General features: G+C 39.5%; 1 protein-coding gene across 2 annotated transcripts; it reads right to left on the reverse strand.

Moving 5' to 3' along the window:
- Positions 1-129: 129 nt before the first annotated feature.
- LOC149046420 (uncharacterized) lies at positions 130-7,029 on the reverse strand. Of its 2 annotated transcripts, XM_089203195.1 has the most exons (8): positions 6,177-7,029; positions 5,408-5,887; positions 5,006-5,089; positions 4,538-4,594; positions 4,137-4,172; positions 2,321-4,018; positions 1,344-1,698; positions 130-988 (listed from the first exon to the last, which is right to left on the reverse strand). In XM_089203195.1, the coding sequence occupies exons 1-8, from the start codon at positions 6,925-6,927 to the stop codon at positions 925-927; spliced, it is 3,525 nt and encodes a 1,174-aa protein (XP_089059321.1). In that variant the 5' UTR covers positions 6,928-7,029; the 3' UTR covers positions 130-924. The 2 variants fall into 2 exon arrangements, with proteins under 2 accessions (XP_089059321.1, XP_089059322.1); XM_089203196.1 differs by lacking the exon at positions 4,137-4,172.
- Positions 7,030-20,962: the final 13,933 nt, after the last annotated feature.

Raw genomic sequence — 20,962 nt, forward strand, 5'->3', positions numbered from 1 at the left:
TATGATGTCAACCAACAATTACTTATTTATCAGAAACCTTGTCTTTTTGAGGCGTTTTACTGACCTTGTTGGATTATTTCAGTTTTTTAATCTATTTAAAATTTAACAAAGAATTTAAAAGCTGTCAGCAACATCACAAATGTTGTTTTAATGTTCTTAACTCAAACTAATGGGGTATAATAAAAGTTAGCAATACTTAACCGTTACCATTCTCATTATTATAAAGTCAGTAAAACACTTACACGTTACACGGGCAAGATATCTAAAATTCCTTGAATGTCTTGGATAGGCTACCCTCCATCAATTGCGATTACTGTTTCTTTTTTAGTGAAATACCACCTATTCTAAATTGAATTGAATCAGTAAAGAGCTAGCCGAAAAGTTTCTAAATATCTATACATATATACAATCGTTAGCACTTAACTGAAAGGACTACGCCTAGCAAGAATCTTCCCGGCTAGGATCTCTGGAAATAGCCAGACTCACTTGTCCAGAACAACGGCACTTTCTTTACACTTTCCTATTTACACCATTACGAAGAAACTAAAACGGTCCAGTGAAGTGAAACTTGACCTAGGACGTTCACTATAATAATGATAGCAACCATCATTTAAATTTTCAGCTCTTGTTTTCAAGTCTGATTCAGTTAATGACTGAATGTTTTATGTGACTGATGCATGATCATAACAGACTCAAATTCGACAAAAATGGAGATGTCAGTGACGGAGAAAGAATGTTCCATAACTACGTACATTTTAAACTAAGACGATTGCTTAAGAGGAGACGTCACGCAGAAGTGACTGTATCATCATTCTTGCGGAACTTCTAAGTAGTACTGCCTTGTTACACCTGAAGACACTCAGAACTGGATAAGATTACACGGTTCACATCAAGAGATTCTCTGTCAGAGTTTGTTACCGGATTTCAGGAGTTCCCTTGCATGGCTCCCAATAGATGCTCCTTTACTTCTTCCAATTTGTTCCTGGTCCTGTGCGAGGAAAGACACATCAACCAAAAACTCGGAAAATTTAATGCTTAACCCTTTAACTCCCAGAAGTGATTAACATGTAACTTCTCCCAATAATATCCACACATTGTCCAGCAAACAAGTAATGAGAATGCTCAAACTTATCAGGAAGAAGTTATTTTGATCTAACACCAAACTTTTGTAACTAATCCACAAGAAAATATGAAGCCGCCAGAGAGGAGAATTAATAATGAGATCTTAGTAGTTGAAGAATTAAGAAGGTGGATGAAGGTGTTAATGTTTAATTCATCAACACCTGCATGCCTAAAGAATACCTAATGAAACGCAAAATTTATAGTGATAGACAGTTATTTACCTTGTAAGATCGTTGTTTTCGTCATCCAATATTTTCTTTTGCATGGCCTCGCATCTTTCAAGATATTCCTCGGCTGGTTTGAATTCTTCCTTCATTTTATGAACCATCGCAAGGTCAAAAAGCGACTTAGCGGTGTCTCGATGGTCCTTCAGTAACTCGAGCCGAATCTCCAACGCTTTTTTCGAATATTGTTCGGCCACATTGTACTTTCCCAGGGCATAATAATTGTTTGACAGACTGTTGAGGATGGTTGCAGTGAAAGGATGATCACCCAGTGTTTTTTCGTAAATTGGTAACGTCTGTTCTTCTCTGACCTTGATTGCCTGCTCATGATTTTCCTCGAGCGAAAGGATCACTAACAAGGAAATCACAGTTTTATCACTGAATATGTAAAGTATACCTAGGCCTCTCCTTCAAGAAGTGATACAATAATACAATAATTCCAAAGATACAATAATTCCAATTTAGTCATTTTCGGCTGACCGTAAAGATAATTAAGAAAGGTAGTGATAGTGATTTTAGTTTTCTTAAAGAAAGGAGTTTTGAAGTGGGCGTAAACCCCTCTAAAGTAGTTTACGTTAGAATTCATGTGAAGGATTTCGTTTATCTAGTGGTTGATTACAAACATTATAAGGAAACTTGCTATAGATTTAAAAAATTTTCCTCTTTCTCAATGCTCTAGGCATCTTGTCAAGGGCCAGACTAAATTACTGACGGATATTCAATTGAATCTTGACTAATGATAGGCTAGAATCATAATGGAGGATTAGGATGCTTCTCTTGCTTTTTTCACTCAGAGCACAGGCCACAATCTGTACAGCATTGTCGATCGTGACCCTTTATTCATCGATTTGAAGATTTATATGGAAGCAAATGCTCCAAATAACCTTAAGATACGATCCCACAAACTGCTTTGCAAAATGTATGATCAATGTGCCCGCAAATTAATTTGGCACCTAATCATTTTGTGCACTTACCTGCCTCATCATTATACGTTGCACCGAGCATAACGTTGTCATCCTGTCTTTCCGATCGAATTTTGATCGCCTGTTGGACTTTTTCTTTTGCCTCCTTAAAAGAGCCTTCTTTGGCGAGACATCGACCAAGTTTGGCAAGGCACTGAGCTCGGCTGTTACCAGTTTCAACTCCAAGATTACGTTGGATTCTGTCAGCCTTCGTGAAGTATCCTTTGGCTATTTCAGCGGCTGAAGCACACAGACCAATGGGAGGACAGGAACAGCTGAATACTTCTTTCAGCCCCAAGGATGTGAGGCAATCGCTCAGTCTCATTTGATCTTCCATCTGTTTGCATCTCTTTCGCAGAGATTTAAAAGCATTTTTAAATTTGGCCTTTCCCATCATCTTCGCCAGTAGCTCCGTCACGCTGTTGAAAACATCAATGCACCTTCTTGTTTGTTCTTCATCCATTTGACCATTTCCACACCATTCAACGAGCTGCATGACATTCGCTTCATCTTTCTGAAAGGCTGCAATAGCTTCTGACACGTTCTGGCTCAGGAACATTTTAAAGATGTTTTCCAGAAAGGTTAAAAAATGGCGGATAAACGTCCTCCGAGCATCTAGGATCACTTCACGAAACTCCTCCTCCCTTGCCTTAGTTTCACAATAATCACCAATTACTCGAAGGAGGGTATAGGAGTATTCATCCCCATTAATGTGTTCTTCTAGAAGTGATCGCTGGGACAGTTCCAGTCCACATCGTCTGAGTTGAGACGCACTCATCTCCGTTGATTGAAATATTTCCACTGCTTCAGACAGAGAAAAACGCCTTCTGAGTAATGCAAATCTGATAAGGGCACACTTTTCTATCGGAACAAGCCTCTCGAAGCAATGATCGATACAAACGTCGATCTTTTTATCCGCTGATACCGTTTTAATCTTTGTCAAGAAATCGAATTTTTCTTGAGGCGAAGAACAGCTCATCTCTTCCAAGAGACTTGGCAGGTCACTGTGGTAGGAGGCCAGGGTGTAAAGGACCAAGGGAATACCGCTGCAAATCTCTGACAAGTCATGTGCTTGAGTTGTATTGACTTTCCTATCCTTCCAAACTGTTTTCAAAAGCTCAACGGATTCTTCTGGCTTAAAAGGTGACAGATGAACCGTTTCTTGACCTGATTCCGGAAAAGAAACTCTCTCTGAGGAGGTGAGGAGAAGCTTGACTTTGCCTGCAACCATTAAAATGTCATTGATAAGATTCTTAATCTTCGATCCTTCCTCAGATGGGTTCTTCTGCTGGAGTGAAAATTCACTTTTGGGGAGCTGCATTCTGTCATCCAAATAAAGTATAAATTCAAAATTATCCAATAGCAAAATCGTGAAGAAATCTTGGCTTTTCAAGCGATTTTTCAGCTCAGGTATTGGATTCTCCACAGGTATGGGATATACTTGCTGAAGAGCCTTCTCAGCAAAATCATGGGAAAGTTTTAAGTTTCTACAGTTGACGTAGATCACCACGGTACTTCCCCCAGAATTCAGTATGTCGTTTGCCACTTTCGTCGCCACGGTCGTCTTCCCTATACCAGTGACACCATGTATGAGAAGGCATCTGCAATTGTGCTGTGGAGAAAGGTATTTTCTGATTTCGTCGCATTCTGTTTCGCGATTGACGAAATGCGGCACCGTTTGGGGGAGAAGAGACAGTTTTCTAGCGATTCCTGTAAGTCAATGCAAAGTATTGCAATGGAAGATAGGTTAAACCTCACAGATACATGCCACAATTTCCATAAACAGAAAATGATGGATAAGAGAAACAGCATCAGAAGGAGAAAATACCTGCTGAAGTTTCCTCAACTGGTTTTGATGACCCACCTGAAACCAGAAACCAGCTGAGATGTTATGTCATCAAATAACAGCTATACTCAAGCTGTCTTTCTGTTCTCTCACTACACATTCTCGCTATTCCTCTTTAATCTTATCTTGCCTGTCTTACTATTGTTATATATTCTCATCCTTCCCTTTTCACATCCATTTTCTAGGGTGTCACTTTCTTTTCTAATTTTTTTTCCTTGCCGGTGGCCACTTAAAAGCCCGCTTATCTTTTGCTGGCTATTTCCGGCTCTATCCTTGTAAAGTGTATATACCAGCCAAATAAGAGTATATCATCCAACAATTAAGTTATTGCCAGTTTTACTTGTTAAAAACATATCTTAACTTAAAAAACGACAGATCTTGACCTGAAGGTTCCAGGATTCCTGGATTACTTTCTTGAATTGGTGTTCCAGCAGGTGGATCTGGTGGATAAGAGAAATAGCATCAGAAGGAGAAAATACCTGCTAAAGGTTCCTCAACTGGTTTTTGTGACCCACCTGAAGCCAGAAACCAGCCGAAACGTTATGTCATTTATTAAAGGAACAGCTACTCACGCTGTCTTCCTATTCTTTCAATACAAATTCTCGTTATTCCTCCTTAACAACATCAAAAACAGAACCCATAGCTACAAGTTAAATGATTTTATGTGTAATCCTTGCGTTTGCAGCATGTTCTCCGCCTAAAGATATTTTAAGGTGACTTTCTTCCTTACCCACCAGCATCGTCTAATTTCGTGAGTTATTCTTTTTCGTTGTTGAGCACGCATCCCTTCAATGCAATGTGACCCAGGTTTTACTGCTATTCATGGATTCATGAAAGACACTGTTTAATACCTGTGAAATGATGAGAAGGTATGTATTCCTCTTCCTTGCCATCTCCTTTTTGTCCTCCTTCTGTTTCCTCAGAGTAATCAGAACCTGGAAAAGACAATACAAGACTGAAATAAATGGAATCAGGTAAGAATTCCGTCCATGGGGATCCACAAACCGAAGGCCTGATAAACTTTATTCCCATCACCCGCTAAACAGCAAAGTCCTGTAGCCTCCGAATTTTCCCTCCTGATCTCACTCAGGTTTATACCAAACAATAATTGCGTGACTAAATAACTTGCCAAAAAATTATCTGTGGAAGTCTAATCTAGTATCCCCTTCCCTCACCGCTTGGCAATCTGTGGTAAAAGAGAATGAACATCATCTTCAAAAAAATAAAAAAACAAGCGGCTATTAGTTTTATACCTGCACACTTAGCAAAGTGCCTCCGACCCTCCTGGTAATCCTTCTCCGAAATAGCGATCCTGAGTTTAAGTTCAGCGAGTCCAAGATCTTCCAGCACTCTCTCGTTCACGAGGAATTCTTGAGCTACTTTACCGAGATGACCACTGGAGTAATCTTGCCAGAGTCGTTCTAGAATTTCCAGTGAGCTGCATTTGACTGTTAGCACCAAGCTACCGAGATTGACATTCACAATAAGGACTTGGTTAACATCCTCCAGATGTTGAACAAATCCGTTTTCCTCAGCTGTTGATGAATCGTAATGTCGACGTATTTCCAAGGCTATCCTTCTTATGGACTGATCAACTCTAATTGTGAAAGTCGCTGGAGGTTCGTCAGCTGAAGCATTTGGCTGCGCATGCAAGGATATCGTCGTCGTTGGAGCTTCCTCTCGAGAGATGCGGCTTGTCATAGATTCGACATCGATTATAATACGAATGGGAGCTGTGATAAGAAGAATTTCTTAAGTTAGAATATGAACCACTCTAACCTCGTCATTCGCACTGACGAAGGGCTAACGTTCGAAATGTCAGCTTTGCAACTCTTTACGGTGGCCAATTTAAGTTTATTATCAACTCAGTTGATAATACTAAATTACCCTGTTGTAATCTCCCACCGACACAGCAGCACGGTTTTTTTCTTCAGAAACTTACCCTTATTATGGCGAAGTAGGCTATATAACTCGATATTCACTGAATTTCATAAAGTAAAACAGTCTCTTCCTTAAACCGACCTCCTCCTTCTGCCGATGAAGATCTAGCCCGATTTGTCACCAATCTGCGAGGCTGTACAATTTGATTCCTTAGGTCTTGAATTTGCCCTTCCACTCGCGCGAATCCTGATGCAAGACACTCCTTTGCGATCATGTCCCTCTGATACATTTCCTGTAGTTCCTCAGCATTCCTTGCAGCCTCTGGGGTTAAGGGATCATGCCGCAGCCTGTCGATTGCTTCTTCCCATTCAATTTTTGTTTCTGCGCTGATATGGGAAGCTATACGTAAAAGGACTATTTTGATTTCATCCCAGAGGGAACAAAATTCTGCATCACTCAACTCTCCATGGTGAAACTTATGAATAATATCATTGCGGTAAAACTTAATTCTGACGATGTCTGCAGTCAAGCTAAAATCACCTGTACTTGGGGGATTATTCCATCCACTGCCCAGAGGAGGTAGTTGCGTCGGACAAAGAGTTTTTAGTAGTTGAGAAAGGAGGCTGATGTCAAAGTCTCTTGATTCTCCGAACAATCCTGATGCTGGATAAACAAGATCACGTTGAGGCTTGAGAAGAATGTCCCGCAACTTTTTTTTGGTAGTAGAATCACTCAGTTTGTTGGCAAGACTTTTTGCTGGGTAAATGGAGTCAAACAGTGCTCTCAATAACTCGGTACCCGCACGCATAATCAGTCGAGAAAGACGCTGATAATTTTCATTTTCACACGTTGAACGAAGCGCTTCGTTAGCTGTGGCAGAAGCAGTCGTCATTTCGTTTGTCGGTGTGTCTCTAAGAAGGAGATTTCGCTTCTACAAACAAAACTCTGCTCTTGGGTCGCTACTACACATCAGCGGTTCTAATGCTCCTGCAAAAAGAGTTTAAAAGGTCATGCAATATTCTCTGATTTACCATTTGGTGTCAATCGAGAAAGGGTCGTAGAATGGCTTTTTCCTTTCCCTTCGTTGAGTCATTTTCCCGAAATTCGCAGAATGCAAGACAAGAAATTCGCTCACCCCACGGCGAAATTAGGACCTAAACAAACTATCCATCGATAAACAAAAAATTAAATTCTTTTATGAATTAATGAATAGAATCTCTTTAATTACCACATCCTCGTTAATTATGGCTTTTCAGCTCTAATGAAAACAATTACTGGAAAAATAGAGATTGATTTTCGTAAGGGTGTTAAAAAAGGCATTACGCAAATCAGCTTGACACTTTTTGAAAATTGGATTCGACAGTAATCTTAGTAACACAAGTTATATCGTCTTCCCAAAATGAAATAAGCTATACGAATAGGCAAAGATGGTCTGTAAACTAGAGTTTCGCTTCTCCTTGAAACAAACACTGTGTCTGCTTGTCATCGGCGAGAGTTTAAGTAACCACAATAGAATAAATACGTTTATTCCCAGAACATTCCGTTTTCTCGGGTACTATTTCAAAAGTGGGTGTGATTGTTTGATGGTGGTGGATCACACATGATGAAACCTAATATTCAGGTCCTGATAAATTTAGAAGACTTAAGGTTTATCCCGTCCGCCAATTAGAGGTGGCTGTTTAACAGAGATCTTATCTACAGTAAATATGCGAAGTGAATTTTGCGAACTTGATGTTTGACCTCTGAATAGAGTACTTTGGAATTAAAGTCTTCAATAACACAACGTCACATGAAAAGTTTTTAAGTTTCCGGTCTTAGAAAACGTCATGTTTACGCTTATATTAAATTGGGGTTGGTTCTTCTGTCACAGTTTTTGCGTAAGAATTTAATTCAAGCAACTTAATTCGACAATAAGGTGAGATATTTCTAAGAGCAAAGACCTCGTTTGGGTAATTGTCTTTGTGTTCCGCATGGATTCACGCGTTAGCAAGGGGACTTTTTTTCCCCAAACATTTATCGTTGTAAATTACCCAACATTATAACGTACGTTCTAACAGCTAGCAGTGAGTGTTAGTGAAAATAATATTATGAATTAGGATGTTCCGCGATGAAATTCGAGCGCTAGTTAAGGGACGATTTGTGAAATTTAAGTGACTTCGACAAACAAAGTTCCGAAACTTGATAGTCGAAGTTTTGCAGTCTAGGTTTTGGTTTAGTTACGAAATCCCATGTTTCCAATCTGGCGAATTCACGCGTGCTTGTAAAGCGAGTCTGATGTTTTTCGACGATGCCAAAATTACAAATAGAGAGCCAAAACCTTCTCATTTGCCTTATTGCGTTATGTTGTTTTATTTCATTGTTAGAATTGGGGTTTTTTTCCCTCCTCAACAGTGACCTAATGTCAGACATCTGACGGTTGATGCCATCTATTTTGTCACGAATCGTGATCCAAAGCACGATCTTACAAAATTCTCCATTAATACGACAGAAAACTATCGGAAACGCTTGAACTAAGATACCTACCTTAAGCATCTCATAGACTGGGAAATTTGTCTTGGTTGTTTTCCACACAAAGTTTGTGGGCTCCGTATTGAAAGCGAACACACTTCCCGTCACGCGTCAAGGGGCCAGTAAATTGTGCTGAATTCCACACAGAAAAAAATCAGAAATCATCGTTTATTCATGACTTTTCTTCTTTCCCATTTTTCTTTAATTAGGATTGAAAATCGCGTCGAAGCACAGTCCTGCTGCCTGTTTTATTTCTAAGACACCCTTCTAAGCGGACGGAACGATAACTAGACAAGTAGTATTTAATTTGTTAATTAGTTTGAGTAAAGTAAATGGTTTGAACCCAGGAGTATCAGTAGTTCATATAGTGTGATCGTCCGGGTGAGTGTAGTTCTGAAAAGAACTGTTATTGGTGACTGACGTTTCGACAACCTGTGCGGAAGTCATCTTCACAGTCAAGTGAAGAGTAGTTGTCAGTCGATGATGTTATAAAGTCTGGTCTGTTGAACGTGATTGGTCTGTTTAGCCGTGATGTGATTGGCTGGAAGACTCGTGTAGAGTTTGTTAACAGTCATTGGTCGGTTTCGATCCGTCTGTTGTTTGTCGGTTTGTTCACGTCGTTAATGAGTCGTTTGTAAGGTGCCGGTAGTTGTTGACATCTGTTGAGAGGCGTCCGTTCTAAGTTAGTAAACCAGCTTTCCAGAGTCAGTCGTTGACAATAGTTTGTACTGTAGGTTAAGCATTTAACAGAGTTCCAGTCGATTCTGTGATTAGTTTGTCGGTGATGTTCAGAAATGTGATTGTTTACATCGCCATTTCTAGTTGCTCGCTTGTGTTCAGTTAGTCGCGTGTTAAGGTTTCTACCAGTCTCTCCAATGTAGGAGGCCTGGCAGTCGGAGCATTTGATCTTATAAATCGCTCCTTGTCTGTTGTTGGGTTCGTCTTTGTCTTTAACGTTGGTCAGTAAATGTCGTAAAGTAGTAATAGGCTTGTGAGCTACGCGAATGTTGACAGATGTGGAGTCCCTGTTAGTTTGTCGCGTTTTTCACCCTATTGAGTTTAAACAGAAACATAAACAACTCGTGGTCGGTTTTCCTGTTCTCTCACCACGCAAATTTGGGTGACTGTGTATGTTGATATTTTGCCAAGGGCGCTGAGATGTACAAATTGTTTAACGCACGCGCAGAGTTTTTTCTCTTCTCGTAAAATATATTTTTTTTGTCGCGTTCTCGTTGCCGTCGCTGTCATAGTTTGCTAAAGGTCGTACTGTAACCAAAACTGCGCTATTGATTTATGTCCTTCAGGTATTTTCAGAATTAGCATACTTTCAAGGTGCGATGAAACTGTCATATTGTTTCCAACTCGTAATTGAACGAATGTCAAATCTTTCAAGCTAGAGACAGAATTCCAACAGAATCATAAAATAATAAAACAATAAGCTAACTTTTCTTTTTGCAGGTCCATCTTAAACTAAATAATCAGCACTTGGAATCTTAGAACTACGTTAGTTAAACCGGATTAATGAGCAAGTATGACTACATAATTAATCGACAGAAGATCTGTTGGATACCTCAAAAGTTCTTAAACCAAGCGTAAATGAAATTTAATGGTAATTAACGAAGTGACCGTTCATCTGCATTGACCAAATTGAATGTTAACTATTCACGACGTTTGGACAGGTCCAGACACGACAACACGGCATGTTTCGACATGTTACTTACACTTAAATGATCATTCCTCAAACTGCCAGATATTTGCCTCGATTCAAATGAAAAGGACCTACATAGTGACACAGAAATCGTCCAAAGACCTCACCCTGTACGGGTATTTAACATTTAAGTGTAATTTGCACAGATTCTGAGCGAAAGCGGAAATAATAATCCTTGATGCGTCAACAAATGCTGTCATGTCTCATAACTTTGAAATTCCTCTACAATCGATATGAACGTGCTTAGTTGGCTCATTAAAACGTCTCTTGAATAAATTTCTATCATCAACCTTAGAGAGAAGTCAAGCAAATACAAATTACGATTGTGATCGAAATTCGCCGAGGCGAACGTAGGCGCTCTGACCCTTTCATTTTCAAACGGACCCGGTAAAACCTGTCGGAAACCTCAGAGTAATGTTTATCTTCACAGTTAAACTTTAAATGTTCTTTTCCTACCTTGTTCTTACTGAACCCGGCTATGTAGCGCTGATTGAAAGGTTGAAAATACGTTGAAGAATGTTTGTAAATGCATCGCAACTCGACGAACACGGTTCTGATTGGTCGCTTCCTCAATCAGATCTGTAAACTGATCTGATTGATGGAGCCATCAAAGCGTTTAAATCTCTTCATTTGATCATTGCAGGGGTTAAGACGTAGCCGAAAACGGGCGATAACTCCAAATTATTTTTACCTCTCCGGTCAACTCATCTCCCAACTCGCCTTTAAACGGTCCCCTAAACTTAGAAATCAACTGAGGCTTCTTCCATCATGCTTACGATTCAAACTTTAGTTAAATTTCATTCAAGGCTGTATTGAGTTTGGGTCTTTCGTCGTATTTTTAGTATATTTTCCCACGTTTTCGAAAGGCTCTTGATTATTTCTACGGGCCACCTGGCCTTATTGTCACAAACTCTCAGACTGCCTTTTTACCCAAAAATTAAAGAACGCTGACTCTTTCAAACATTGATATATATTGGTCAATATCGATGCATGTGACGCTTTTCTGTTATATTCCGAAAAAGAGAAGCGGAAGCGGCAGATAGTTTTAAGCATATCAAACTCATGGGGTACAAATAGTCTTAACATGAATGTAGTGACCACGCCCACTTCAACACCCCACTCAAATCGAGTGTAATTTTCGAATGTTTTACCATCGTGCGGATTCTCTACGGAAAAAGCTCTCAATGTACCTCTGAAATATTAAACTATAATATTGTGGCTTTCTATTTCGCTAATTTTCTAACTTGAAGATAAAGTTTTTCCCTCGTCATTTTTACCTTTTCTCCGAGCGGTTGCGTGAAATTAACAAGGCGTTTTTGATCAAAACACGACCGAGCGAAGGGTCTCGGGCGATATCTCTTTTACGCAGGCGCAAATTAAAAATATACCGCCAGAATCAAAAAGAGGAACAAATTTCCTTTGTTTTGATATATAAAGTGTCGAACAAAAAGCAGATTTACCTTCGTCAAATGGCGTTTCAAAACAGCTGTATCTTCCTCCTTTTGATATTTCCTGTTTTGTAAGCGTGAAAGCAGTAGGAGAGGGATCGGGAAACTCAGAAAGCGCTTCGGGAATTAATCTGCCATCGTTTACTTACAAGATAAATAAGTAAGATTTGTGAAGTTCGTTGAAGTATGAAGTCTAAATAATTGCCTTTTTAAAGCTGGTTTGCTGGATTTTTCGTAAACTTCCCTGATTAATTTTTCGTTTCAGCTTACTAGTCTATACTATTTCAAAGCAATGTCAAGACGAAGACGGAGAACCATGAGTCGGTCCTTTAAACAATCGTAAACAAAGTGTTTGAGCAATCAGGTATACGAGGTGTAATAATCAATAGCCGCATATCAGAAGTCTTCAGGAAGAAAGTATTCTGTCTTCAGAAATCTGTCAAGAAAGCTAATAATCGTGGCGGAAGGCAATTAAACGGGCCCTCGGTATCGATTTAATATCATATCGATCTCAATATCATACAGTTTTGTATCTTTCTTCCGTGGATTCGCCTCTCTAACGAGGGTGTATGTTGAGAATTCATTGCAAAATCGCTTTGTTTTTTTAATTTCCCTCTTTGACCTGTCCGCCATTTTGAAAATTCGTAACGGAGAGCATGCGCATTACGTGGGGTTAGTGGTTGCGTACACCTGGAACCGAGAAAAACAAATGTTCGTCGCACTGGGGAAAGAGTTTGATATGTCTCAACGAAGTATACCTGGCTATGCATGCAGTCTTATCTTATTTTCATAAAAAGCTGAGTAGGGGCCTTGGGATGAGGCCTGCTGCCTGTTTTATTTCTAAGACACCCCTCCTAGCGTACAAAATGAAAAGTGGACAAGTAGTCTTTTATTTATTAATTGTGAGTTTTAGATGAACAACATTCAGATAAACAGCATTTTATTCACTTTGCGTCTACTTTTCAGTTTGAATGTGATGTCATATGTACTCTTAACACACCGTTAGACCAGCCATGGTCGGGGAATCCCGCCAGGGGTATTTTTATTATTTCAAGCTGTACCCATAACGATTAGCTCAGGTTGAGAATTGCCCCGATGTGAAATAAAATTTGATCATGTTTTTGTGTCTTCGAGACCCGTATGTATCAGCCACGACTGAGGCACTAAGTACTTTAAGCAGTCCGGTCAACGACGGAAAAGAAAAGGTCGATTAAAAAGGAATCGGTATTTATCTCAGTAATTTAGCAAATGGCTGGAGGTCTCTACTATCTCTAACGACGCCAGACCTCAACTTCAGCACACCATGTGACATATGTAAGCGGCGTTGAGTTCTGGATAGTGTGTTCCCGTTATAAGACAAGACAAATGTTGGTGACCGAAAGATGGTGTTTAAGAGGTGTACAAAGTTTTTAACACGCGTGCGAAGCTTCTGCTCTGCTTTTTCTGCACGTGAAATCTTTTGTTTGTCGCGTTCTTCACCCTATTGAGTTTAAAACAGAAACATAAACAACTCGTGGTCGGTTTTCCTGTTATCAGACCACGCAGATTTGGTCGACTGTGTACGTTGATATTTTGCCGAGGGCGCTGAGATGTACAAATTTTTAAACTCACGTGCAGAGCTTTTTCTCTGTACTGTGAGCACAATTGTGCAATTGGTATGCGCCATTCGAGTAATTTCAGAGTTTGCATACTTTCAAGTAGCGATCAAACTCTTATATTCTTTCCAACTCGTAATTGAACGAATGTCAAGTCTTTCAAGCTAGAGACAGAATTCCAACAGGTTCGTAAAAATGATAAAACAACAAGCTTACTGTACTTTCCACGGTTCCGTCTTAGCTAAATAATCAGCACTTGGAATCTTAGAACTACGTTTGTCAAACCGGATTAATGAGCAAGAATGACTCCATAATTAATCGACAGAAGATCTGTTGGAATACCTTAACAGTTCTTAAACCAAGCGTAAATGAAATTTAATTGTTTTTAGGAAGTGACCGTTGATCTGCATTGACCAAATTGAATGTTAACTATTCACGAAGTTTGGACAAGTCCAGACACGACAACACCGCATTTTTCGACATGATACTTACACTTAAATGATCATCCTTCAAACTACCAGATATTCGCCTCGTTTTAAATGAAAAGCAGCTACATGGTGACACAGAAATCGTCCAAAGACCTCACCCTGTACGAGTATTAAACATTTAATTGTAATTTCCACAGATTCTGAGCGAAAGCGGAAATAATAACCCTTGATGCGTTAACAAATGTTGTCATGTCTCATAACTTTGAAATTTCTCTACAATCGATATGAACGTGCTTAGTTGGCTCATTAAAACGTCTCTTGAATAATATCCTATCATCAACCCTAGAGAGAAGTCAAGCAAATACAAATTACGATTGTGATCGAAATTCGCCGAGGCGAACGTAGGCGCTCTGACCCTTTCATTTTCAAACGGACCCGGTAAAACCTGTCGGAAACCTCAGAGTAATGTTTATCTTCACAGTTAAACTTTAAATGTTCTTTTCCTACCTTGTTCTTACTGAACCCGGCTATGTGGCGCTGATTGAAAGGTTGAAAATACGTTGAAGAATGTTTGTAAATGCATCGCAACTCGACGAACACGGTTCTGATTGGTCACTTCCTCAATCAGATCTGTAAACTGATCTGATTGATGGAGCCATCAAAGCGTTTAAATCTCTTCATTTGATCATTGCAGGGGTTAAGACGTAGCCGAAAACGGGCGATAACTCCAAATTATTTTTACCTCTCCGGTCAACTCATCTCCCGACTCGCCTTTAAACGGTCCCCTAAACTTAGAAATCAACTGAGGCTTCTTCCATCATGCTTACGATTCAAACTTTAGTTAAATTTCATTCAAGGCCGTATTGAGTTTGGGTCTTTCGTCGTATTTTTAGTATATTTTCCCACGTTTTCGAAAGGCTCTTGATTATTTCCACGGGCCACCTGGCCTTAGTGTCACAAACTCTCAGACTGCCTTTTTACCCAAAAATTAAAGAACGCTGACTCTCTCAAACATTGATATATATATTGGTCAATATCGATGCATGTCAGTTACGCTTTTTTGTGATATTCCGAAAAAGAGAAGCGGAAGCGGCAGATAGTTTTGAGTTCTCAACGAAGTATACTTGGCTATGCATGCAGTCTTATCTTATTTTCATAAAAAGCTGAGTAGGGGCCTTGGGATGAGGCCTGCTGCCTGTTTTATTTCTAAGACACCCCTCCTAGCGTACAAAATGAAAAGTGGACAAGTAGTCTTTTATTTATTAATTGTGAGTTTTAGATGAACAACATTCAGATAAACAGCATTTTATTCACTTTGCGTCTACTTTTCAGTTTGAATGTGATGTCATATGTACTCTTAGCACACCGTTAGACCAGCCATGGTCGGGGAATCCCGCCAGGGGTATTTTTATTATTTCAAGCTGTACCAATAACGATTAGCTCAGGTTGAGAATTGCCCCGATGTGAAATAAAATTTGATCATGTTTTTGTGTCTTCGAGACCCGTATGTATCAGCCACGACTGAGGCACTAAGTACTTTAAGCAGTCTGGTCAACGACGGAAAAGAAAAGGTCGATTAAAAAGGAATCGTTATTTGTCTCAATAATTTAGTAAATGGCTGGAGGTCTCTACTATCTCTAACGACGCCAGACCTCGACTTCAGCATACCATGTGACATATGTAAGCGGCGTTGAGTTCTGGATGGTGTGTTCCCGTTATAAGACAAGACAAATGTTGGTGACCGAAAGATGGTGTTTAAGAGGTGTACAAAGTTTTTAACACGCGTGCGAAGCTTCTGCTCTGCTTTTTCTGCTCGTGAAATCTTTTGTTTGTCGCGTTCTTCACCCTCTTGAGTTTAAAACAGAAACGGAAACAACTGGTGGTCGGTTTTCTTGTTCTCAGACCACGCAGATTTGGTCGACTGTGTACGTTGATATTTTGCCGAGGGCGCTGAGATGTACAAATTGTTAAACTCACGTGCAGAGCTTTTTCTCTGTACTGTGAGCACAATTGTGCAATTGGTATGCGCCATTCGAGTAATTTCAGAGTTAGCATGCTTTCAAATAGCGATCAAACTCTTATATTCTTTCCAACTCGTAATTGAACGAATGTCAGAATTCCAACAGATTCGTAAGAAAGCTAAAACAACAAGCTTACTGTACTTTCCACGGTTCCGTCTTAACTAAATAATTAGCACTTGGAATCTTAGAACTACGTTAGTTAAACCGGATTAATGAGCAAGAATGACTCCAGAATTAATCGACAGAAGATGTGTTGGAATACCTTAAAAGTTCTTAAACCAAGCGTAAATGAAATTTAATGGTAATTAACGAAGTTACCGTTGATCTGCATTGACCAAATCGAATGTTAACTATTCAGGAAGTTTGGACAGGTCCAGACACGACAACACGGCATGTTTCGACATGTTACTTACACTTAAATGATCATCCTTCAAACTGCCAGATATTTGCCTCGTTTCAAATGAAAAGCAGCTACATAGTGACACAGAAATCGTCCAAAGACCTCACCCTGTACGGGTATTTAACATTTAAGTGTAATTTGTACAGATTCTGAGCGAAAGCGGAAATAATAGCCCTTGGTGCGTTAACAAATGTTGTCATGTCTTATAACTTTGAAATTCCCCTACAGTCGATAGGAATGTGCTTAGTTGGCTCATGAAAACGTCTCTTAAATAAGCTTCTATCATCAACCTTAGAGAGAAGTCAAGCAAATACAAATTACGATTGTGATCGAAATTCGCCGAGGCGAACGTAGGCGCTCTGACCCTTTCATTTTCAAACGGACCCGGTAAAACCTGCCGGAAACCTCAGAGTAATGTTTATCTTCACAGTTAAACTTTAAATGTTCTTTTCCTACCTTGTTCTTACTGAACCCGGCTATGTGGCGCTGATTGAAAGGTTGAAAATACGTTTGTAAATGTTTGTAAATGCATCGCAACTCGACGAACACTGTTCTGATTGGTCGCTTCCTCAATCAGATCTGTAAACTGATCTGATTGATGGAGCCATCAAAGCGTTTAAATCTCTTCATTTGATCATTGCAGGGGTTAAGACGTAGCCGAAAACGGGCGATAACTCCAAATTATTTTTACCTCTCCGGTCAAATCATCTCCCAACTCGCCTTTAAACGGTCCCCTAAACTTAGAAATCAACTGAAGCTTCTTCCATCATGCTTACGATTCAAATTATAGTTAAATTTCATTCAAGGCCGTATTGAGTTTGGGTCTTTCGTCGTATTTTTAGTATATTTTCCCACGTTTTCGAAAGGCTCTTGATTATTTCCACGGGCCACCTGGCCTTAGTGTCACAAACTCTCAGACTGCCTTTTTACCCAAAAATTAAAGAACGCTGACTCTCTCAAACATTGATATATATATTGGTCAATATCGATGCATGTGACGCTTTTCTGTTATATTCCGAAAAAGAGAAGCGGAAGCGGCAGATAGTTTTGAGTTCTCAACGAAGTATACCTGGCTATGCATGCAGTCTTATCTTATTTTCATAAAAAGCTGAGTAGGGGCCTTGGGATGAGGCCTGCTGCCTGTTTTATTTCTAAGACACCCCTCCTAGCGTACAAAATGAAAAGTGGACAAGTAGTCTTTTATTTATTAATTGTGAGTTTTAGATGAACAACATTCAGATAAAAAGCATTTTATTTACATTGCGTCTACTTTTCAGTTTTAATGGGATGTCATATGTACTCTTAGCACACCGTTAGACCAGCCATGGTCGGGGAATCCCGTAAGGGGTATTTTTATTACTTCAAGCTGTACCAATAACGATTAGCTCAGGTTGAGAATTGCCCCGATGTGAAATAAAATTTGATCATGTTTTTGTGTCTTCGAGACCCGTATGTATAAAGCGCGACTGAGGCACTAAGTACTTTAAGCAGTCTGGTCAACGACGGAAAAGAAAAGGTCGATTAAAAAGGAATCGGTATTTGTCTCAATAATTTAGCAAATGGCTGGAGGTCTCTACTATCTCTAACGACGCCAGACCTCGACTTCAGCATACCATGTGACATGTGTAAGAGGCGTTAAAAACTAAATAGTGTGTTCCCGTTGTCAGACAAGACAAATGTTGGTGACCGAAATATGGTGTTTAAGAGGTGTACAAAGTTTTTAACACACGTGCGAAGCTTTTGCTCTGCTTTTTCTGCTCGTGAAATCTTTTGTTTGTCGCGTTCTTCACCCTATTGAGTTTAAAACAGGAACATAAACAACTCGTGGTCGGTTTTCCTGTTCTCAGACCACGCAGATTTGGTTGACTGAGTATGTTGATATTTTGCCGAGGGCGCTGAGATGTATAAATTGTTAAACTCACGTGCAGAGCTTTTTCTCTGTACTGTGACCACAACTGTACAATTGATTTACGCCCTTCGGGTAATTTCAGAATGAGCATACTTTCAAGTAGCGATCAAACTCTTCTATTCTTTCCAACTCGCAATTGAGCGAATGTCACACCTTTCAAGCTAGAGACAGAATTCCAAGAGATTTATAAAAATGATAAAACAAAAAAATTACTGTACTTTCCATGGTTCCGTCTTAAATAAATAATCAGGACTTGGAATCTTAGAACTACATTAGTTGAACCTGAGCAAGAATGACTCCATAAGTAATCGACAGAGGATCTTTTGGAATACCTTAAAAGTTCTTAAAGCAAGCATAACTGAAATTTAATTGTAATTCACGAAGTGACCGTTGACCAAATTGAATATTAACTATTCACGAAGTTTGGACAGGTCCGAACACGACAACACGGCATGTTTCGAAATGTTACTTGCACTTAAATGATCATTCCTCAAACTGCCAGATATTTGCCTCGTTTTAAATGAAAAGCAGCTACATAGTGACACAGAAATCGTCCAAAGACCTCACCCTGTACGGGTATTAAACATTTAAGTGCAATTTCCACGCATTCTGAGTGAAAGCGGAAATTACAGACCTTGGTGCGTCAACAAATATTGCCATGTCTCATAACTTGGAATCTTAGAACTACATTAGTTGATCCTGAGCAAGAATGACTCCATAAGTAATCGACAGAGGATCTTTGGAATACCTTAAAAGTTCTTATTCTTGTAATTTAATGGTAATTCACGAAGTGACCGTTGACCAAATTGAATATTAACTATTCACGAAGTTTGGACAGGTCCGAACACGACAACACGGCATGTTTCGAAATGTTACTTGCACTTAAATGATCATTCCTCAAACTGCCAGATATTTGCCTCGTTTTAAATGAAAAGCAGCTACATAGTGACACAGAAATCGTCCAAAGACCTCACCCTGTACGGGTATTAAACATTTAAGTGCAATTTCCACGCATTCTGAGTGAAAGCGGAAATTACAGACCTTGGTGCGTCAACAAATATTGCCATGTCTCATAACTTTGAAATTCCTCTACAATCGATAGGAATGTGCTTGGTTGGCTCACTGAAACGTCTCTTAAATAAATTTCTATCGTCAATCCCATAGAGTAGTCAAGCAATTACAAATTATGATTGCGATCGAAATTAGCCGAGTCGAACGTAAGTGCACTGATCTTTTAAATTCCAAACGGACCCGGTAAAACCTGTCTGAAACCTCAGAGTAATGTAACTTTTACAGTTAAACCTTAAATGTTCTTTTCTTACCTTGTTTTCACTGAACCCGGTTATGTAGCGCTGACTGAGGTTGAAAATACGACGAAGACTTCTTGTAAATACATCACAGTCCGAAGAACCCGGTTCTGATTGATGGAACCATCAGACCGTTTAAATCTCTTAACTTTATAAATGCTGGGGTTAAATAGGCGATAACTCCAAATTGTTTTTTCCTCTCCGGTCAACTCATCCCCCAACTCGCCTTTAAATGGTCTCCTGAACCTAAAAATGAACCGAGGCGTCTTCCATCATGCTTACGGTCCAAAACTATAGTTAAATTTCATTCAAGGTCGTATCGAGTCTTTCGTCGTATTTTTAGTGTATTTTCCCACGATTTCGAAAAGGGTCTTGATTACTTCCACGGGCCACCTGGCCTTAATGTCACAAACTCTCAGAATGCCTTTTTACCTAAAAGAACGCCGACTCTTTCAAACATTGATAGATATAGGTCTATAATGATGCATGTGACGCTTTTCCGTTATTTTGCGGCAGACAGTTTACTAATAGTGCATGGAAACCTGGATCCCGTGATTCAGTTATTTTAATTGCTTCCACCGCAATTACACCTGATGAAATACTTCAATAAATAGAGTGATTACATCGGGATATATGGAATCAAGATGATTAGAGAAGAAAATGGATGGAAATCGAGAGTCTGAACTCTTTTTCTTCCCTATTCAGTTATTACTGGACGCTTGTAATTTCAAACTAAAACCGGTTACCCTTTAAAGTTTGCACTCTTAGTTAAGAACACCAAATATTTAGCCAAAACGATATTGCATAATGTTGAATTTTCTTCTCTTTTACTCCATACGGCAGTACATTGATTGCATTCCAAGGTCAGCCAAATTTCGAAAAGGGTCTTGATTACTTCCACTGGCCATCTGGCGATAGTGTCGCAAACTCTCAGAATGCCTTTTTACCCAAAAGAACGCTTACTCTTCCAAACATTGATATAAATTGGTCTGTAATGATGCATGTGACGTTTTTCTGTAATCTTGCGGCAGATAGTTTACTAATAGTGCATAGAAACCTTGATCCCAAGGGTTTTTCCAAACTAAATACGGTTACCCCTCAACAGTTTGCACTCATAGTTATGAAATTGGAATATTTGGTTAAAACGATAGTGCAGTGTTTACTTTTCTTCCCATTTACTCCATACGACAATACATTGATTGCATTCCGAGGTCAGCCAAAAATGACGTAACATCCAATTTGCTTTGCTTTGTTGAGATTGAAATCAGGTTTGTTTGTACCAATGAACTACGCAGGGGACTACAAAGAGGGGTATGCGATTGGTCTGGTGTAGGATTAGCCTCTCCCTGAGCCCCTCCCTCCCTATATTTCTAACCAGTTCAACTGATCATTCGTACTAAAAAATTTATCTCACCAAACGCTGAAAGTTTACATGTTTCAAATAATATGCAATCACAAATTGTCGCAGCATTGAGCAGCCAATGCTTCAGCCCAGGAATCAAAGGGCATTTAGAGGCAATACAGACAGTGTACAATTCACTTGCTTTTCAACCAAGCAACTAGTCCTCTTCAATGGACCTCATCCACTGAATTTGTTTTTTGC

Source organism: Pocillopora damicornis, chromosome 4 (assembly GCF_964200805.1).
Source record: "Pocillopora damicornis chromosome 4, jaPocDami1.2, whole genome shotgun sequence".
Taxonomy (NCBI): domain Eukaryota; kingdom Metazoa; phylum Cnidaria; class Anthozoa; order Scleractinia; family Pocilloporidae; genus Pocillopora; species Pocillopora damicornis.

Bases quoted from the DNA above. Each gene is read 5' to 3' on its own strand.
- LOC149046420 (XM_089203195.1), bottom strand. From the start codon at position 6,927: ATGACGACTGCTTCTGCCACAGCTAACGAAGCGCTTCGTTCAACGTGT. The intron at 4,019-4,136 runs GTATTTTCTCCT...ATTGACTTACAG, and splicing joins AGTTGAGGAAACTTCAGCAG to GAATCGCTAGAAAACTGTCT. The intron at 989-1,343 runs GTAAATAACTGT...TTCCTCGCACAG, and splicing joins GAAAACAACGATCTTACAAG to GACCAGGAACAAATTGGAAG.